Below are 22,860 nucleotides of genomic sequence, written 5' to 3' on the forward strand. Positions count from 1 at the left end.
CTATGATGAAGAGGAAGCTGTTGTTTTTTTGGTACCATACAGTACTCCGGAGTCAATTCAATTTGTTGGGTCCCCCTTCTTGATCTTGATATTCTGTGCTGCAAATTATTCAATAATAATAAGTATAATTTTAAGTATATAAAATATATAATAATTAAATACAAACTAGATAAAATACCAAGAATTGTCAAAGAGCCAACTTATCACTGGTAAAAGACTTCGCTCAAACTATGTTTAAAATTAAAATAAAAAAACAAAACAAAACACAATGCATGAATGACTGTCATGTTCTTTAGGATGAAGCTTTATTCTGAATTACTGAATTCTCGTAATAACGAAACTGAGAAACTGAGAAAAAGAATGTATTCAAAAGTATGGAAATCAGGCAAGCCAATTAAGCCATTACACAATCGAAGAAAATTCTTAACGAACACCTTGGTAGGCTATAAATGTACAGAAAATAAAATCGTCCTTATAAAAAATGAATATACATGAGCTTCTATTTATTCCCTGTGACGAAATATTTTACTATGACGTCATAGTACTTTGTGTACGCGCGAATCGTCGATCGTCGCGGAATTGACCGCCGCCCGCCGCGCGTACGTACCATGCCACACCGAGAGTGTGTGGAAAAAAACAACGTTCCTCTTCCAATTTTTGTCAATCGGAAGCGCGTCACCTGAGCGCGCGCGGTTGAATACAAAAAGTAAACATTACTTCCGAAAAACAGAGATCCGTTCCTTCACGTCAGAATGACAAAATATTTGTTTGGAATCATCAGTCATTTCGGCTTAGATTAGTCAGGTAAGTAAAAATATTTTCTATGTTTTTAGCAAGATAGAAACTGGCTAGAATATATATTGAATGTCTATTCCTAGCTACCTATAGGCCTAGGCCTAGCTAAGCATCATATGGCCAGGCCTTCTCTTAGCAGGCTAGTAGTCTCCTAGGCTAGCAAGCCTAGGCCTGGGTCTCTATCTAGGTAGGCCGAGACTAGTTGTAAACAAGAATTCGTTGGTAGTCTAGCTAGCCTACTGTAATATATTTGGCGTTCGTTACTGCTGTTTCAACCCACCTTTTTTTTGTAGTATTTCGACTCGACTATTAAAAGAATTGACTACCAGTACCATGATCAACATTTTTTACTGTATTTTATCAGTTTTTGATATTAGCCCCGCGGAGTTTATACAAATAAATACGGTATTTAAGTCATCACCATTAATTTATCGATTGATAATGCTTACAACTCAAAGATTGTAGTCAGGGCTCGAAATACCCCTAGAAGTGCCCTATTCAAACAAGAGACCGGCAGTGAAAATTCTAGTAAATAGGCTAACTCAATCCTATGACTTCACATAGCTAGCAAGCAAATTCTTTTCATATAATATATCATTTCTTCAGTTGCTTACGCTTGCGCTTTTTGCGGAAAAAAGAACTCTATTTCCAACATTCAGGCTCGTCGTAGGCATAGCCACTGTGTATCACAACTCAGCCAACTGTTATAAAATTAATAATTACTGTTATGATTGAATTTTTTTTCTTTCCATACAGACTACAGCACTACAACTGTTAAAGTAGGTTAGAGGATATTGACCTCAAAATCAATTGACATTCAACTGAAATGAAATTACGACTGAAATGATAACTTGGCATAAGGTAGGTTAAAATAGTAATATTATACACAAAAAATAATATTAATGTGAATAAGAAATTAATTAAATTTTTAATTAATATTTTAAAAACTGAGTGTAAAAAAACGGAAATATTATTATTATTAGCGGTGCTTATAACAAATTTAAACATAAACCATTCAAACTTGGTCTTGTGTTATTAAATCAAAAATGTATTTATGCTTGTTGATTGTTAAAACAGTATATACCTAGCTCTCCTTTGGGACATCTTTGGGACACAACAAAGTTGTCTAAAATTGAATATGGGCTTAGTGTTAAAAGACTGTATTATTATTTTCCCCTCCTTTCATGAGAGAATGCCCCTTAATAAGGGTCTTTCACATCTGTTCTGGTAAGTCCAGAACCGTGCTGAAAGACCCTTTAGATCATCATCATTTGTCTGCCTAGTATAAAAAATATTTTCTTAAATACTGCAATCAACTATTATGTTTGATACTATGATTTTGTTTCATTTGTTTTTACATAAAAGGTTAATTGAATAAATGCGAAGTTCATATAATCCTGATAATGTCCATCTACAGCTTCTTACAAGATCGTAGCTATGGCTTCACTGACGGACTCTCAGAGCAAGTCATGTATCGGCTTGCTTATCGCCGGATTCCGTCTTTATTTCGTGAAGCTGAAATCAATCTAGATAGTCTAAATAAAGTATTTGCTTCAAAATGGCTTTCTTCTAGAGAGGTAGTTCTTGGTACAAAGTGTAACAAGGTTTGTGAATTTATTATGAATATATTTTAACGTCACAATGTTGCATTGTTTTATATGCTTTTTGTTTTGTTTTTTCATGTTAATTTTTTACCTCCACTTTTCTAAAGCTCCGTCTACTTTATGTGACAAAAAAATGTAATGTGCCCATATGGACATGATGATGTCATATCACTACCATATTTGAGCACATCTACCATATTTGGGCACATCACTTTTTTTGTCAAACTAGTTTGATAGTGTAGACAGAGCTTTAGTGTCTCAGATAAATAAATATGTCTACAGTATAATAAAATAATAGCATCTATCTATTATGGTTTTTTGTTGACTTCCTTGTTTGTTCATTCATTCATTCAAATATCCAGATCACAATGGTTTGAAATCTAATTAATAATCTAGTGAGGTCAGGTATTTTTTGGGAAAAATGTTCATGCTGATCATCAATGCTTACTAGACTGTGTGAATCATTTTATGTATAGGCTTGGCCTTACAAAAGTTATGACTGAACGATTTTGTTGTTGTATTTGGTTCAATTAGGTATCAGTCACAGTACAGCACTCAAAAGTTTGTTTGTTATTTACTTTGCAGTACCTATACTTATTTTTATTCAATCTACCATAACCGACTACTGTTCCCTGTACATTATTTTTTCTTTCTTCTCCCCTGCTTGTTTTTTCTTCAGCTATTCAATGTAAAATGCATGCAAACTTTTATGTATGTAATCTTCACAATATTTTGCAATATGACTGAGTAGGGTTTAGAATCACTCTCTTTGTATGATACAGTAGTTTATAAGTGCAGTAGGCTTAAATCTGGTTTTAATTATCAAAACAAAATATCTAACCTTTGGGACATCATGATGAATAATTAATTACTTGTTAAAATTTTGGATCTGTTTACAAAGGTGGGAGAAAAACCAAAACTAAAAAAGATGAAAAATGCAAAACTAGATGTGTTGTAGATTTTAAAAGAATTGGCTGTTGGCTAGTTGACTCTATGCAGAAATATACAATAAATTAATTTGATTTATTTGGTTAACAAAAAAATTGAGATGAGGTAAAAGTGTTCTATCAAATGTCACTACATTGATATTGTTTTTGATAGTAGGTCATTTCAATATTTTCTTCAAAAATATAATTGCTCATTTTTCTTATAATTTCAGGTCGTTAAACTTGATCTGGTTACAGGAGAGAAAGTTCAAATCCCGTCGTTAAAGGGAAGGAGTTCATCTCAACCTACCCGTAGTTTTGACTTTGGAAATTTCTTCTCTTACTATTACAATACTTTTAATTCTAATTCATGTGGTATACATAGTATAGACATTAACCCCAGTGGGACATTATTAGCGACTGGTGGTGATAATCCAAATGAATTAGCCGTGTACAAACTACCGAGTTTTGATCCTGTCTGTGTCGGAGAAAACTGTCACAGCGATTGGATTTTTGACATTGTTTGGTTGGACGATGAGTTTCTTGTAACAGGTTTGTTATAATTGTTACTTATTATTAATTTAAGATAATAATGTTACATGGCAGTTCTGACACAAACCATAACAATACAATCGGCACAGGTTCAAGGCACTCCTCGACCATAGTACTGTACTGTAGGACAAGTCTTCTCAGTACCTCTCTGCTTTCTGGTGGTCTAACAGTAGTGCATATGTGTGTGCACTTCACTTCATGGTTAAGCATGGTTCCCACTAGAACGCGTATCGACGCAAAGTGCTGTATTGCGTAATCACAAGTAGGAACTGACGATGCAACAGTGCTACAGACATCGCTATGGGTAATCAAATCAGTTTGATTTCACGCAACATCAAAAGAACACTGGAAAACATAGTACAGCGCGAACTCAAAAGTATGCAGGGTGAACCAGGTCAAAGTCTATGGCAACTAATATTGACGCGCAACTAACAGGTTTGATTTCACGCAGGTGGGGGCAAACACAATTATTGGAAAAGCATTTTCTTACTTTGCATGCTAGTGGGAACCACGCTTTAGTAATGGGGTAAATGTTTTCTTTCAGGTATCTGAGACGAGACACAATGATTTTACATAATGTTTGCACAATTTTTTTACATTTTGCTATGCTGCCTTCAAAGTTTCGTTCTGTTAAATCTTTATGTGAAAATGTTTGTCCATAGGTGGTCGGGATGGCTATTTAGGATTGTTTCAAGTCAAAAACGATCTGCAAGAAAGTATTGGTCAATTTGACAGTCATTCTTTCCTGTCACCCCATGAGAAAAAGAAATGCGATGACTGTAAGAAAGTACGGGCCATTAAATTTAACAAGGACACCAATGTAAGTAATATTTTTATTTATAACCTTTCTAATCGATGTATTCGGTAAAATATTATACTGTATAATTATAGAAAAACAAATTAATTATAGTCAACTCTCCCAATGCTGGACTCTTTAAAAACCGGAAACTCTCCCAAAACCAGACTTTTCTTGAGGTAAAAAATGTTCTCAATTCTTTTTTTACCATTGTTAAAAATAACATTCAAAATACCAGCCATACTATATTAGCATATAGCCCAAGAGTGTCCAGTATTGGGAGAGTTGGACTGAATAATGTTTTAAATTAGTTAACAACTTAGTGATGCATTCTACGGTCACTGTCCATTTGATGAGGGATTTTCTACGACTTATAACAATTAACTATTACGTCATTTGTCCAAGTGTAAATTGATTTTTCTGCGACAACTGTATGTACACCAAAAAAGGCTAAAATGCCTATGTACTGTATGTGATAACAGAATCCAAGGCTGTCACCTGGACCTAGAATTGATGAAATTGGGTCAGAAAACTTAAAAATTGTCAAATCAAAATCCTCCTTATTTATGCCATTATTTACTTTGGTTTATTACTCAGCTGTTCCATTGATAGTTTTTTTACCATCATAAACAGTCTGTTATTTGTTTACAAACTGTAATAATATACTGGTATGTGGTTAATCCATTGACTGTTGTTATTTGTTGATGTATATCTCCTCAATTGCACATGCATGTAGAATGGAATAATACTGTAATATTCCATTACATGGGAAGCAAAGCGTGTAATAATAGATTGTATTGTACTGGACAATCCTATTAAAGAAAATGGATTAGAGTAATCTATGAGGACAATTATTTTGTTGAATAGATGTGTGTCTGAGAATTCCTTTCCTTTTTTCATCACAGAATCAACAACTGAATAAATGTTTGCCACAATACTGTAAATTACAAAAGAACAGTCAATAAAATAAAATACCAATAGCTATATTAAAATATTTGTTTACAGTATTAAGCCTTATGAAAGTGTTCAGGCCTACATTTATCTTTTTTGTCAATTCAGGCCTAGACAGACATTAAAAAAGCATCACAAAAAAATCATTATTCCATGGAGAATGTTGTGTCATTCTAAACACCACACGCTACACAATGCTACATAATAGTACCACAAGCTAAACCAAATGCATACTACAAAACAAAACCCCTACTAAATAACCATAAATAATAACTCATTAAAATATCATCGCCCACACATGTGTGGTACAATTATATATATAGCATTGTGTTGCATGTGGTGTTTAGCAAGACCGAACAAAAAAGGTATTGCATAGATCTCACATTCATACATTACAAACAATTTAATTACCCTAAGATTAAATGTGTTTAATTTTGCAGGATCTTGCAGTTCTATCGCCTGATGGCCTGTTCCAGACATGGGATATGCACCGGTTTGAAAAGTCATTTACGCAACGTCTTGATCAGTGCGAAGAGAATGTGTGTATGAGTCTCTCTGAAGACAGTTCTGTCTACGTAGTTGGTTCACAGTCTCACATTACATTTCTTGATCCACGTATTCTGAAATCAGTTTGTGTTATATCATCTGCTGAGAGAGATAGCGGTGAGTTTTTTTCCTTAAAAATTGATTTAAAAAATTATTTTATTAGATGCAGTTCAGCTGTTGAAATATTATAACAGCTGAAGTAAAACATATTGATTTTGTTGGTAGGTTTATTATTTTTATACTAATGATTATTGTTGAGTAAATATACAGCGGCCATTTTGAGGAGTCCTTCCCACTTCTATGTTGCCTGTTTTACTCTCTAGTTGCTTAGTATAGTATCTATGGTATTAGCTAATAATAATTAACAGGTAATGTATACATTTTTACAGGTGTCCGTTCGTTGTCCTTCAACAATGAATTATTGACGGTGGGAACGGGAAATGGTGCAATTCTGTTCTACGACATCAGAAATAAAAAGTACCTACAGTGTGGTTGTTGTTCAGGAGAACAAACAACGCTGAGGCTTAGGACCGGAGAAGGTTGGTTGGTGAGTATTCACTTAAAATTATGTTTAATATTGCTATATGCAATTTTTAGTTTTAAAGCCAACTCTTTCAAGGGCTGGCTGGGCACTAAACAGTGTTACTACAATTAAACATGTGTTCAATACATACAACAAACCCTCTGGGCATTTAAAAATTGTGTACAAAGTTTGGTTTCCAGTGTGTTCTAAAGTTAAGCCAGATTATTGTAATTACCTCCGCCAAGGAGGTTATGTTTTCACCCCTGTATGTTTGTGTGTGTGTTTGTGTGTCTGTGAACAGCCTGGAGGCCACAGTTTTTATCCGATTCTCACCAAATTTGGCAACAATGATCTATGCCCCAAAAGCTCGGACGAGTTCGAATTTGATGGGAAAAGGTCATAGGTCAAGGTCACAACTAACAAAAAACTATTTTACTGCCTAGAGACCACAGTTTTTATCCGATTCTCACCAAACTTAGCCACAATGATCAATGACACATCATATAATTGTGGTTAAATTTTGAAGGGTCAGGGTCAAAGATCAAGGTCCACAAAAAAATTAAAAAAAAGAAATAAAAAAATAATAAAAAAAAAAAAATCTCAGTGGGACTTGAACCAGTGATCTCAACTGTGAGAGGCTGGATACATAACCATTACACCACACTGTCATCCACAACTTTGTAGTGTGCAGTTAACATATTTACACTTAGAACTAATAAAAAAAAATGTTAAAAAAAAATATTCAGGGGGCATTTTATGTAGGGAATTTTACAGTAGGCGGAGGTTTGTACTCTCGGAGTACCCTCTAGTTTACACTGTAGCTGCCAAATATACATAAATGACATGGTACTTTTAATGGAGAAAGTCGTAAAATATGAAACTCTATTTACATATATTGAGGGTTCCACCTATACATGATGATAAAATAGTCAGGTCGTCTTCCAGTATTTCAGGGGGCCCTAAACCTGGATTTTTGGTCCCTGCATTGCTTGGGCTGCTGGCGAAGGCATCGCCACTCGCCTCTCTATAGGAAATATTTTCACTAGGCCTACAGTAGGCCTATTATCCGGCCTATTATATCAATGTCCATGCACAGACAGGTTGAACACTCAATTTGACCATGTTTACATAGAAGACCAAAAACTGTACTGTAGAAGTATATTAATAACATGTTTTAATTCTTTTTAACTTGCAGTCTAAAGATGAGATGTATGTAGAGTACTTCTTCAATGAATGCTTCCCAAACTCTGTTTACACACACTGTTACAATAACACAAGGACAAAGCTATTTACAGCCGGTGGACCGTTGCCTTCAGGTCTAACTGGAAACTATGCTGCAGTATGGGAATAATAGAATTTTTATCAATGTTGACAACAAACACCCAACAGCGATGTGTGATGATGTTATATCAGTTATAGAAGAGATGAAAGAAATTTCAAATATTTCCTATTTTTATGTTACTGAATCTTCTTTGATATCAAATGCTGAACGATAGATGTACCATATCTGCAGTGTCTGCTTTTTAAAAATAAACAAGATAAAAACTATTTTATAAACTTCAATTATACAGTAATGTAATATAATGCATAAAAGGCATACAGTATTGTGTTCATAATTACGTAATACACGCACACATACGTAACACACATTATATGCTAATAATAAATGCAAGTTTAAATTTCTAAATATAAATAAGTATAAAAATGTAGACCTAAGTGTAGTTATGTTCTCTTTCAATTTTAAAATGATGTTCTCACCTCAACACTCTTTTTTTGGTGGGGTGTACAGTATGTTGAGTTGATATATTTTGGGAACAATTTTTTAAGTTTTTGTAAACAATTTTATTATTTTAAATTAGTAGTTTCTTAAAATGTTTGTTTTTTCGGTGAGCTATATCAGCAAGTAGCAAGTCCGCTGTAGATCTAGGATGCTAGGTAACCAAATGTTAATTTCTCTTAAATACTGTATATTAAAATGTATAGACAGCAAAACAAATTAGTATAGTTGTTATTTAATCATACCTAGGTTTACATTCAGAATTCTTGCTAATATACTCTTAAAGAACTATTATGCTCTGCTGACAATAACTAAATTAATTCATAAGGTTTTAGTGTTTCAGTTCAGCTTCCATGCAAGACACCTGATTAGCATAAATAACGATATAAATTGCTATGTGAATGGTTGTTTGTTTTTGTCATGTTCAACTTCATGATGGTTGCACAGTGCAAATCACACGGAAACATCCAGTGGTTTGCAGGAAATTTTGTATTCACATTTAACTGTTTTTACTTTCATGTATTGTATCCATTCAATTGCTTATTGTGCGATATTTATAACGTCTTAGTGTATACTTGTCATTTGATTGGTTAGTATACACTCAGGTGTGTTAGTTAATATTAATAAATAAATCATTTGGAAGTGGAAAGACTGATTGCAGTCATTCTTTAGTTTTATTAATTATGATACAGTACTTTTTAGTTCCTAATTTTCCATATGTAGGTATGTAAATAGTTTTATTTTCAATGTACAGTAAATTTAATTTACATTAACAGTGGTTTTTAATTATTTCTATAAGTGTATTTGTTTTTTTGTTGAAATATAATATTTTCATTTAAAAAAGACACAAGTGACATAACATTGTTTTATTTTTATTGAACATTATATGGTTTAAAAATGCAAAATAAATACAGTTTTGCTGTATTGAATGCTGTTTCACAGATATTTTTTCATTGATAAATTCTACATTATGTATATTTTATATGCAAATGAAAATAAATGGAAGTAATTTTCCACTGATGAAGTTCATCAAGAAATGTTGTATCACAGATAGTACTGATCTACTAAGATAAGGGTTTTCAACTCAACAGGCGGTCCATCAGCTAGATCATTCTTCCATATATAGCTTGATGGAGGTTCTGATGTTATCCATTAGCTAAAGCAGTCTTCCACATATGGCTTGATGGATGTTCTGATGTTATCCATCAGCTAGAGCAGTCTTCCACATATGCTTGATGGATGTTCTGATGTTATCCATCAGCTAGAGCAGTCTTCTTCCATATATGGCTTGATGGAGGTTCTGATGTTATCCATTAGCTAAAGCAGTCTTCCATATATGACGTGATGGAAGTTCTGATGTTATCCATCAGCTAGAGCAGTCTTCCATATATGGCTTGATGGAGGTTCAGGTTTGACCCATGCTACTGGTATTGATGAGGCACCATCAGTATGAGGAAGTACGAGACATTGATCCCAAGTGTATCTGCAGTAATAATCATTAAATAAGTAAATTATAAAAATGTTATATTATTTTCTTTTTATTGAATGTAAAGTGCTTAAAAAGACCACCTACCTGACATGTAGAAAAGCATCTATGTTTACTTCAGTTTGTTTATAGAACTCATTGAATGGTCTCAGCTGTGGATCATGCAGTGTTCCTACAAAAAAAAAAAGATGGACTGCAAAAGACACTACACATTTTATGTAAAAATAAATACTATATGAACCTATTACGATGACTTTTTCTGATTTTAAACGGTTAAAATGTGAAAAATAAGTCACTTCTAATAATTTTAGCGGCCCGCTATAAATCCCAACATGCATCACGCACGGATTGATATTCTCATAATTTTCAGGAAAAAATACCAGGTATTCCGATCCAAAATTTGTATTGACGGATTCTGCCAAAAAAGGAAAGACAATTAATTCAACAACTAGACAACTTCAAGCTAGGCATATAGCTAGCGTACGCTAGCGCTCTTTACCAGCTAGGCCTTCAAAACTAAGCCTAAATAAGCTAGGTCTAGAAATGTCTACCAGAGAACTTTTGACACGAGCTACTTACTGTAGGTAGCACATTGTTTTCTCTTATTATCATAATTAATCTTAGAACACACATTTAAGACAAGAAATGACCTGGTTTAATGTTTTGAAAGTTATATATATGCATTATTTTTACAAAATATCAAAAATTAACTGTTTGAAATATTGGTTTGTTCTTTAAGCCTGGTTTCCATAAAATCGCTACACCGTTTCCATTGAAATCGCTACACGTGCAGATGTCGCCGACGCGCATCGGGGAGGTCTCCCCGATTCATCGCAGACAAATCGGCAAAGTTCAACCATGTTCAACTTTGCCGATTTTGTCGGCGATGAATCGTATACGCGTGTACCAAAGAATATTTAGCGCTCGCGTACTAGATCCCCGATAAATTCTAGAGTTTCCATAGAATCGCTACGCCCTGTCAGCGACAGCAGTCGGCGACACGGTGTAGCGATACGGTGTAGCAATTTTATGGAAACCAGGCTTTAAAGGCCAACTGAGACAGCATCGTACAATGAGGCCAGACGAGTTGGTGCTTTTGGTGCTGTCTGAGTTGAATCCCGACGAGACGAGTTAGTGTTGGGCGTGGTTTTTAGGTCGCCATGAACTTTAAATCTGTTTAACTTTCTCCGGACGAGATGAATTGTTGGGCCTCGTCGTACGACCTTTGGCCTTTAGTTGATCAACAATAGGTTTATTAAAAATACATGAATTGTTGGAGAGGAAGTTCACATTTAAACCATAACGCTAATGCATACCGAACCTATGTATTACAGTTAGTGATACAAAATTAGAAGTACATATTTCTTTCACAAACTATATATTGTCTGTGTGTGAAAGAAGTCAAATGAGATGACTTGGGGTAGTTGCAGAAGGTAACACAACAGTAAATTGCTTTGATTTATGAGCATGCACATATATCTGTTAAGTTATATTGATTTAGTCTAGTGTATGGTATTTCAATAAAATAATAAGTACAATTTTTTCATTGATACACACAGTTAATTAAACTAACCATCTCCAAATAGTTGCTTTCTCCTAAGCTGTAGTTGCTTATGTTCCTTATCTCTTAGTTTTTGTTGTAGTATCTGTCTTTCCTTTTCTTTATTTTCTTCCTGTTCCTCCTCTAGCATTACCTACAATGAAGCAAAAACAAAGTAGTTATTGTCAAAGATAGCTTAAAAAAAAAGATAGGAATTACAGTAATGTGTTGAAGACATGTTACCTGCATAGCTTGTTCTTCAGCCGTGTAAACTGCCCTCTGCCTGTTCATAAACTGCTCCATTTTTCCGATACGTTGCTCAAATATAGTTTCTGATGATACTGGCAACAATACACCTACAATATAAGGAATCAACCTAATGCTTTATTCAAATTAACTTATTGATTATGCAAATATTGATTCATTTTATGCGAATAGTCATAGTAGTCTTGGAGATCCTAACCATTTCCCCAAAGATAATTATACCAACAAATTTAAAGCTCTGTCTACAATATCAAACTAGTCTGACAAAAAAAGTTTGATGTGCCCAAATATGGTAGTGGTATGCTTAAATGGTAGTGATATGACATCATCATGTCCATATATGGGCACATCACATTTTTTTTTAAATAATACTATACATACTTTGTGCATGATTTAAAAGTCAATGGGTTGGAATGTATAGTTTTCCCTGGGTTTTTACAGTTTTCACCAAATGTTTCAATTGAAGTAGTTTTACCTTTTTGTAGTGAGGATGCCTTTCTAACGTGACGTAGTTTACGAAGACCACGTAGCACTTCCAATGTCTTGTCTGCTTCTTTCTTTTTCTTACGAACTTCAAACAGTGTTTTGTCGATATCTTTTTGCAATTGTTTTTCCTGAAATAAATTATAAAATGATAAAAAAATATCATAACCAAATCACAGAGATATTTTAAGCCTTATTCGCACATTGGAATTGAAAAATGTTACCTTCACCCAAGGCCATTGGTGAATTTTACCATGGTTTACGCTTGGATAATTTCATTTAGTGTACTAATATTTAACGACATTAAAAACAATTGAAGTGCAAAGGTCAAGAACTCCTGGAGTTTACACTAGTCGCACGTTTGGATTGGACTTTTTTTTTTTACCGAGATCATGGCTTTATATATTCTGCACAAAGATACAGCCTAAATTACACGATCGTGTGAATGGGATAAATCTTTCTCAAAATGGGCTACTCGTACATACATTGTTAACTACAATATTTATATAAAAATAAGAGATTATATGTATGTATGTCACTCCTTAAGCTCTGTCTACACTATTAAACTTTATGTGACAAAAAAATGTGATGTGCCGATATGTGGACATGATGATGTCATATCACTACCATATTTGGGCTTTACAGCAAAACCACTTTATTTCTCAACTTAGGAAGTCAAGCTTTTAAATGTTACTGACGTACCTTTACTTTTTCCAATCTCTCTTTCTCTGCTTTTACAATGTTTTCATCAATTTTCTTATTAACTTCCTCAATATTTTTCAAGTACTCTTGTTGATTTTCAATTTTCATTTGTCGTCGTCTTTTTAAGTTTTGCTGAAAAAAAAATTGTAATGTCTTTCTCACTAACTCAGTTATAAGCCCACCACAGAAGGGTGGGATTATTCCCGAAATTACTAATAATGCAATCTTATTTTATATTTAAATACAGATGGTAAAGAAAAAAAAACATTATTAACTTAATTATCAACTTACTGTCTTTTTGTGCCGTAACTTTAGTTTTTCTGTCAGTTTGCATATAAATTCTGGATTAGACAACACAACAGAAACTTCTTCCAATTTACTCTATAAAAATGTATAAAGGAAATAAACATCATCATTACAATACATTCAATAATCAAAATACATTTTCCTCATTTATCACCTGTAAAAATTAGAATCAGTGTTATAATAAATTTTTTTCAATAACGCATTTTTACTAACAATAGTACAGATATTGGTGGTTAATTTGATATTAAATTTTAAGAATTTACATTGTCAGAGTTCTCAACTTATAATTAATTTGCTGGTCGTGGAAAACAAGGAAGGAGGGGTTTTTGTGGTGGTAATTAATTTGTCAATATACATATATGTTTATAAGTGCAACGTTGTACAAAATATAAAACATTTATTATTTGTTTTATAACACACCTACATTTAACAAGAGGCCGATCGAGGCCTAAACCAATCAAAAAGGCACCACTCCAATTTTGGACACGGAGTAGAACAAATAAAAATGGCGTACACCGCAGGTGGATTATGGAATGTGATAAGTAAACAGCCTTGTGTCATGCATGGTTGCATGTTGTCAACAGCAATTTGTTTAGTACCTTGATTTCTGCAACTTGTTGAAGAGCAAGTTGCCAACTCTCTGCATCTATGTCAAGGTTCTCAACCAGTAAATCTCGCTGAAGTTTTAAATCATCCAGAAGCTGCTTGTAATTCTTGATCATACCTTTAGCTTGTGGAATCTGTCAAAATAAGATTTATATTTAAATTTGTGAGTACATCTGACATTCACATCCTATTCATAGTTTGATTTATTTTTTAAAATGTTATGTCTTTAGGCACATGTGGCCAAGGATTACTAATAGTAAATTAATCACTGTCCTATCAGATAGGTGGTAATCCCCCTGATACAGGGGCTATTTTATGAACCAGTTCACTGGGGTAACCCCCTACTCGTCTCGAATGATGAACTGGGTGTACAGGGTTATAACTGTGTACAGTGGACCTGACACTGACTTCCACCACTAAAACTAGGAACGAGTCGGCCTCTATTGTTGGCTCATTAGGTATGGTAAACAACGCCCCTGCCCCTGGCCATTTTACTTGCTAGGATTCAATCCTGAAACAGCTTCACTTACCTTAATTTGTCCATGATTTGACGTTTTATTTCTTGGTTGTTCCACATGAGTTCTTTTCGATACAAAATTATCAATCCAGTTCTGGTCTTTCTCTTTTTCTGTCACTACTGTATTTAGTGGTGGAGGGATTGGCAGAGGCATACCACTAGGCCAAGGATAATTAACATTTTGAGCATTTTGCGGCCAGTTTCTGTGGCTGCGTTGACCTGGTGTTTGCTGGTTCTTGCCATGTATTCCTAGCTTAGGTTGTTGGAAAGAGCTTTGCATCATTGATGATGGGATAAATGGTTGGCTCTGTTGACCACTTTCAAATTGACTTGCATTTGGTATTGGTGATGGTTTCAAATTAGTACTGTGGTTACCGGCTGCTGGGTTCTCTAAATGGTTTGTTGGAACCTGGCTGGTATTAGATAAAGGAGGATGTGGCCATGAAGGTGGGGGCCCAGCTCCATTGCCAAATGAACTAAATGATGTATTATTTGAACATTTTCCAACATTTTGAAAAGAATTAATTGGTGGTTGATGGTAATTAGCTATTGGGTTTTGTAGGACATATGGAGGCTGAGTTTTTGGAGCATGTAGAGTCTTACGCTTCTGAGGTTGATTTGGCTGAGGTTGATTTGATGGAGTGTATGCCGCTGGTGGGTATGATGGTTGATTTGGTGAGGCGTTTACAGGTTGTGCTGAAAAATGTGGTCTATAATTATGACTTGAAGGTACAAATGGCGGTGGCTGAGATTGATTTGTATATTGCTGAGGTTTGTTTATTTGGTAGGTTTGCTCAAACTGGTTTTGATGTTGATGCAGTTGTTGGTTCGACTGGCTAACATGCTGATTTTCTTGCCTTGTCCATTGATTGTGTACATTGGGCTGCTGTTTCTGTTGCCAAGCTTGTTGATTAGATTGTCGTCGTTTAGTATGACTTTGTCTCTGGTTATACTCCTCCATATCTATAATAGAAAATAGTTTCATGGATCAACATTCCAAAAAAATAATTTGAAGGTTAGTGCATTAGTGCAACATTCTTGATCTTGTTGAACACAAAATAAACATAGAGAGGCATAAAAGTGAAAGCCCTGTATTCACTCATATTGCCACTCGATTCAGTCGCACTACCTTGGCAACGTCAGCTCATCATAACAACCATCAATGTGGCGGCTGGCTGGAGGATCGCGCCTTAAGTTCTCTTAAGTTTTTTAGGCTAACTAGCCTATGCCCCTACTCTACTACTACTACTGTAGGCCCTAGCCATTTTGCTGTCTAATTTATGGCCAACTTACTACGAGAATTATTATTATTAATTAGGCAGGCCTACTACTACTAGCCTACTCTAGGCGCGCCTACCTAGGTAGGGAATGAGGAGAGGAGCCTGGAGGCATAGTAGGCCTGTTCCTAGCCTAGCTATAATTAGGCCTAGGTAGGGCCAGCAGGCCTACTACTAGGCCTAGGGTAGAGGCTAGGCGGCCCTACTTAGGCTAGGCCTAGTGTAGGCCTACTACCTAGGTAGGCCTAGGCTAGGCTAGGCCTAGGGGCCTAGGCCTAGTAGTCCTAGTAGGTAGGTAGCTAGGCTAATATATTTATACACCTACTAGGCCTAACTAGGCCTATAGTAAATACTTCGTTCAACATACTCATGGGTTGTCGTCTACGAATGAAATCGATAGTTTTATATTCTAGGCTAGGCCTAGAAATGTAAACCTTCGCAACACCACGCAGACACCGTTAGACGAACATTCTCTACTACAACCAAAGAATAATATAATATCACACTTTTATCCTGCTACCAAGCAGCCAATGAACACTGAACAGTACTCTATTTAATTTAAATTAGCGCCCTCTATAACAGTTTAAAGTACGAATAATGCCTGTGTCACGTCTCATCAGATCAGAAGTAGACACAAGCTTTATTATCAGTATCAATATTTATTTAATTTTTTGCATACACAAATGTGATAAGGTTTTGGATTACAATACAATGGAAGTACTATATAAAACCAACAATTGTTGGACCGTGACGACATAAAACCTTAAAGCCAACATAAGTAGTATCCCGCGACTGTGGGAAGACATCCACGATGAAGTGAAAGATTCCCTGCTATTGGATTATTTCCCTACATTCCTTGCTAAACTTAAAATAAATTTGTTCTCCGATAATAATTAGGCCTATGTATATAATTTAAAATTCTTTTTATATATATTTTTTATTTTATGATCTAAACTTAGCTTTGGAATTTTGATATATTATATTTTAAGATGGTATAATCATTGCTTGTGAAACTTGGGTGAATTGGGAACACAGGCTTTAAGTCATAGTTATTATATTCGCTTTTGTGTCCCATGCCAGCTCACTCAATTGTTTTTTTTGTATGTCGTGTTTTTCATGTATTTTATATTTGGCAATAAAAGAATAAGAATCACTCAGACATTATTATTTTGTCTCTCTGGAATCGTTGATTTGTCATCAATCAGCATCGCTATCATCATAATCGTTGATCATCATCATCACCAACGTTTTATTATAGTCGTTATGATTATTAACACCATCACGTAATTGTCACATATATCAGTAGTGTAGGTGGGGCCTGGGGAGAACAAAGGAAATCTATTGTGTGAAAGGTTAACAAAGGTTAACAAAGAAGGGACGCTAAGAGAACAATAGAATGTGTGAAATGTTAACAATAGAGGGGTGATTGTTAACAAAGAAGGGATGCTAAGAGAACAATAGAATGTGTGAAATGTTAACAATAGAGGGTGTGATTGGTGTGATTGTTAACTAGAAGGACGCTAAGTAAACAAAGAAGGGACGCTAAGAGAACAATAGAATGTGTGAAAGGGTAACAATAGAGGGGTGATTGTTAACAAAGAAGGGATGCTAAGAGAACAATAGAATGTGTGAAATGTTAACAATAGAGGGGTGATTGTTAACAATGATGACGCTATAAGTAAACAAAGAAGGGACGCTAAGAGAACAATAGAATGTGTGAAATGTTAACAATAGAGGGGTGATTGTTAACAATGATGACGCTATAAGTAAACAAAGAAGGGACGCTAAGAGAACAATAGAATGTGTGAAAGGGTAACAATAGAGGGGTGATTGTTAACAAAGAAGGGACGCTAAGAGAACAATAGAATGTGTGAAATGTTAACAATAGAGGGGTGATTGTTAACAATGATGACGCTATAAGTAAACAAAGAAGGGACGCTAAGAGAACAATAGAATGTGTGAAATGTTAACAATAGAGGGGTGATTGTTAACAAAGAAGGGACGCTATAAGTAAACAAAGAAGGGACGCTAAGAGAACAATAGAATGTGTGAAATGTTAACAATAGATGGGTGATTGTTAACAAAGAAGGGACGCTATAAGTAAACAAAGAAGGGACGCTAAGAGAACAATAGAATGTGTGAAAGGGTAACAATAGAGGGGTGATTGTTAACAAAGAAGGGATGCTAAGAGAACAATAGAATGTGTGAAATGTTAACAATAGAGGGGTGATTGTTAACAATGATGACGCTATAAGTAAACAAAGAAGGGACGCTAAGAGAACAATAGAATGTGTGAAATGTTAACAATAGAGGGGTGATTGTTAACAAAGAAGGGACGCTAAGAGAACAATAGAATGTGTGAAATGTTAACAATAGAGGGGTGATTGTTAACAATGATGACACTATAAGTAAACAAAGAAGGGACGCTAAGAGAACAATTGAAGGTGCGAATCTTAATAAAGAGGGACGCATACAAAACAAAGGTAAGGTGTGAAATTTAAACAACAGAGGATATCATGGTCTTTATTCGAAGATAAGTAGCGTCATCTCGTTATAAGTTGGTCACCATTGGTCAACAGAGAAACAGCAGTGACCATTGTTTTAACTTAGTGTGTTCCTATTGGTCGAAAGATAATGATGACGCTACCATAGCTTGTTCTTATTGGTCAATAAAGTAAGTACCTCTATAGAAATTATTAATGGGTACTTATGTGAACTAGCATATAAGGTGCTGCATGGTACCTTGAGGGTATATCAGCAACTGATCTGTACCAAGCTTACTCACAAGAACCAGCAAAACTACGTTTTAAATTTTACTTAAAAGTTACTTTACTTTACAAGTCAAAATGTGTAGCAACAAAGTAATGGAATTCATTGACTTAACTACTGAAGAAGACGAAGAGGTACCAACCATAGAAGTCATAGATTTGACGAAGGACGAAGATCATGTCTTGGATGTTAACAAACCGTTAACCATATTTGTAACGGACGAAACCGATACACCAATACCCGTAATTAAACTAAATCATGAAGACGAAAACCCAGATGATGTCGAAGAAGACGGAAACACAGATGATGAAAATATTGAAGCCATGCTTCGAGCTGATACACCAAGTGACACAGTGGATCACCCAATAATCGAACCGGGGCAGGCTAGAAGTGGATGTGATGACTGGTGGGATAGGATCTTTTTAATTCTGAGGCACAACTAACATCAGAAGTGAATGTAACAGAATGGCGAATTTATATAGAAGGCGTGTCAGACATTTTCTGTGAGGAGTTCGCTAATGAAATAGCAAAGCAATCTGTAGCACATTGCTATGGATGTGTGTTTGATAGACCAGGGCAGAATGACCACGACCTTTGTTGCATGGCAACCCAAGAAGAACTTCTAGATAGATTTTTAGAAGAAATCTTGTACTCTAATAACCTGGATGTTTGGTCCATGTATTGTAAAGCAGCTAGCCGGTATTCCGGTAAACTATCAAAAATGTTGTTCGATAGACATTCATTTTATACAATTTTAAACATCATTACCTCTGATAGAGATCTCGGAAACAAAATTTTACGATATATGTAATATCTGTGATCGTATTGTATGTTGTTAATTATCATTTCATATTTATTAGTTTTAGTATTTCTGCTTTTAGTGAAATTATTATGTATTATATAATTCGTTTTGTCGATATTTGGTTAGAAAAATAAAATGAAAAGTAATTCATGTGAATTTTTTGTTTTTTTATTTTTTTGTTGTTGTCACTGGAATGAAAGTGTTGCAGTAAGAGTGTGTAATTGTGAGTCTAACTTTCAAACAAAATCACGGACGCTAAGTAAAGACAATTGACTTAATCTTTTCAGACCAAAGTGTTCGACTTTATTTTTTAATCACCGACGCTAAGTGAAGACAATTGACTTAATCTTAATCTTTCAGACCAAAGTGTTCGACTTTATTTTTTAATCACCGACGCTAAGTAAAGACAATTGATTTAAGCATAATCTTTCACACCAAAGTGTTCGATAAGTACCGATGCTACATTAAGACAAACGCATCTTAGAATAATATTAATCTATCTACAAAGGTTTAATCCAATATTAAGTACTGACGCTAAGTGAAGACAATCACATCTTATCTCTCTATTCAGCCTAAAAAATTGTTAATGGTGTTATAATCCCTTGGCAAGGTATATAAATCAGCAACAAAATTAGTTAGAGTATATCAGTTTTATAAAGCTCTTAGCTGGTTAACATCTATCTACAGACACGAAAACAGGTTAAATTAACAAGATGAACTTCTACAACGAACCCACTGATTCCGTCGATTGTAAGATCATGCGTAAAGCTAAAGCTACAATGAACCGTGTTATGCAGTCTGGTGTAAAGAAACGTAAAGCTGAGTCTCAACCAAATATGTCTGCATCATTTTCATCGAAGCCTGAACCTGTTCCAAATAGTTACTTCTATGTGAATAATTCAATGCATAAGACAAAGGATGGACAGGAGGAAAATATGAAGTCTACTGAAAACAAAACTATTGTGGCTAATCATCGTATATTCCTGACAGAAAAACGGCATATAGTTGCTCAACGTTGGCGCGAAGAAAACTACGTTTGCCTTCGAGAATACTACCAAACAGAAAGTGGTGAATACAAGCCAAGTAAGACTGGGATTAATCTTACCATGTCACAATGGTATGAATTAATGAAAAATGTAGATGATATTGATCGAATGTTGAAGGAACTTGACGATGAAGTAGAAGCTGATGGTACTACACCGACAATTTCAAAGATGTATCGTATAATGCTGAGTGAGAAGAGACATGTCGTTGTTCAACGTTGGGGATCACAGGCTCTCGTATGCATTAGAGAATACTATACAACCGAAGAAGGTGATTTAAAACCAGGCATAAAAGGTCTTAACCTTAGTAGTGCAAAATGGCGCATTCTAGTTAAAAATGCTGGTTACGTTGATCATATGTTAAATGAACTTAATGGTACCACTGACTGTGGAATTGACGAAAATGATAATGGTGGATACTCCATGCAGGACTCCATGGCTCTTGAAATGAACTGTAGCTAAATTGTTTAAAACAGTAGTGTATCTAATTTCAGCAATAAGAATGTATGGTAGTAATTGGTAGTTGTAACGTATAAATGAATGAATTCTGGCATAAGACTACGTGCACTTAATACCAAAACAAAACGGTTTAGGTGCTCGTTTGTACCTAATGCTATACACTTATATAACTCCAGAGTACAAAGATAAAATGTAACCGCTTTTGTTTATTTTTATAGCTCACGCATGTATTTTTAATGCTTTTATATAAACTTTAAGTCATCGTTAGTGCAATATAATAATAAATCATATAATATAATTAAATAATAATAATTTTTATCTAATTTTAACAATTTTTAGCCTCTTAACTTTTTGTGTGTGTTTTTGTAAATTGTATTTTATATTTTTGTATTTTGCCAGTTTTCAAATCACATTTCTGTTTTTTAAATGGACAATAAAGTATATATGACTATGACTATGACTATGTATAAAGTTAATATTGTATAATCTTACGTCTAATGTAATTGTATACGTTATGTAATGATAAAAATGTTGTTTGAATTTGAATAAATTTAGAATGAAAAAACGGAAATTACGCCTTTTGTGTATATTGTTTTTAAAATTGTGTGTGTTATATGTAAACGTTTCATTAAAATAAGTGAGAGAGTTGACTATGGATGAAATATTACGAAAGGTGTATTACGATCCTAAACATCCAGGTAGCTTTGGAGGTGTTGAAAAATTGTACCTAAACGTAAAAGACGACGTTAAAATAACAAGAAAACAAGTTCAAGATTGGCTGAGAAAACAAGATACGTATACTCTACATAAACCTATTCAGAGACATTTTACTAGAAACAGAGTGTTCGTTACTGCTATAGATGAACAGTGGGAAATGGATCTCGTAGATTTAGCGTCTTTAAAGCGTTATAATAGACAAAACAGGTTTCTTTTAACATGTATTGATGTATTATCTAAATATGCATGGGTGTTACCGATAAAGAATAAGACTTCAGATACAATACTAAATGCTATGAAAAAACTATTATCGGGTAAAAGAAAACCGATTCAGATACATACGGACAGAGGAACAGAATTCATAAACAAAAAAGTTCAGGCGTATTTAAAATCAAAGGATATACATTTCTTTACAACAAATAACGAAACGAAGGCAAGTGTAGTTGAGAGATTCAATAGAACTTTAAAAACTAGAATGTGGAAATATTTCACGCCTAAGGGTACCAATACGTATATCAATGTATTCTCTAAACTAGTATTGGGTTACAACAAATCAAAACATAGATCTATTGGTATGGCGCCGGTTGAAGTTACAAAAAATAATGAGCATGAGGTATGGCAAACTCTATACGGTAGAAAGAATGAACCGAAGCGCTTCAAGTTTAAACTAGGAGATCAAGTTCGTATTTTTCATTTCAGAACATTTATTTCTCTTCTCTTTTCTATAAACAGTGTTTGTAAAAAAAACAATTTTAAATAAGAGAGGCGAACCCCAGAAAGTGTAAACTTGTGGTGGGCTGCCAAAAAATAAAAAATATCAAAAAATCATAAAAAAAACCAAAGTAAACAAAAAAAACCGATTGAAAATATCAATGAAATTTGAATTAATATTATTTAGGATTCAGTGATTATATGTGGATAATAGATGCCTTTTTAGCTTAAAAGTGAAATGTTTTTTTGTTGGCGATTCAGTTATGTGTTTGGGTAAGTTGTTCCAATATTTTGGCCCTGAAAACTGAATGTTATGTTGGAAAGATAGTGTTTTGTGTAATGGAATATGTATTTTATTTGAGGTTCTTGTGTTATGACTATGATAGTTGAAATTGAATTTGAACAGGGGTTGAAATTGAGCGGGGATTAGGGAATTTAACCAAGAGTATACAAAAATACATTGTTGAAGGCAATTTATATCGTAAATTTTTAAAAGGGAAAGGGATGCAAACAACGGATCTGAGTGGGCTCTTGGAGGCGAGTTTGAAATGTTTCTAATACATTTTTTTTGTAGTAAAAGAAGTTTGTTTAGGTACGACGGATAAGTGTTCCCCCAGACAATATTGCAATAGTGGAGATAAGGAAGAATAAGGGAGCAATATATAGTACGAAGGATGTTTTGAGGAATAAATGCTGAAAGTCTAAAAA

At 34.4% G+C, this 22,860-nt stretch overlaps 2 protein-coding genes across 2 annotated transcripts; one reads left to right on the plus strand and one right to left on the minus strand.

Moving 5' to 3' along the window:
• Nucleotides 1-604: 604 nt before the first annotated feature.
• Nucleotides 605-9,091, plus strand: LOC144854891 (DDB1- and CUL4-associated factor 12-like). Its single transcript, XM_078712905.1, has 8 exons — nt 605-804; nt 1,552-1,656; nt 2,161-2,399; nt 3,559-3,877; nt 4,540-4,697; nt 6,065-6,287; nt 6,560-6,717; nt 7,889-9,091. The coding sequence occupies exons 3-8, from the start codon at nt 2,199-2,201 to the stop codon at nt 8,042-8,044; spliced, it is 1,215 nt and encodes a 404-aa protein (XP_078569031.1). The 5' UTR covers nt 605-804; nt 1,552-1,656; nt 2,161-2,198; the 3' UTR covers nt 8,045-9,091.
• On the minus strand, nt 8,892-16,162 carry LOC144854887 (programmed cell death protein 7-like). The gene is made up of 10 exons (XM_078712893.1): nt 16,019-16,162; nt 14,388-15,337; nt 13,851-13,991; nt 13,237-13,326; nt 12,946-13,077; nt 12,236-12,374; nt 11,740-11,852; nt 11,530-11,650; nt 10,044-10,128; nt 8,892-9,953 (listed from the first exon to the last, which is right to left on the minus strand). Exons 1-10 carry the CDS (start codon nt 16,020-16,022, stop codon nt 9,830-9,832), a joined length of 1,899 nt encoding a protein of 632 aa, XP_078569019.1. The 5' UTR covers nt 16,023-16,162; the 3' UTR covers nt 8,892-9,829.
• Nucleotides 16,163-22,860: the final 6,698 nt, after the last annotated feature.

The sequence above is a fragment of the Antedon bifida genome, chromosome 10 (assembly GCF_963402885.1).
Source record: "Antedon bifida chromosome 10, ecAntBifi1.1, whole genome shotgun sequence".
Taxonomy (NCBI): domain Eukaryota; kingdom Metazoa; phylum Echinodermata; class Crinoidea; order Comatulida; family Antedonidae; genus Antedon; species Antedon bifida.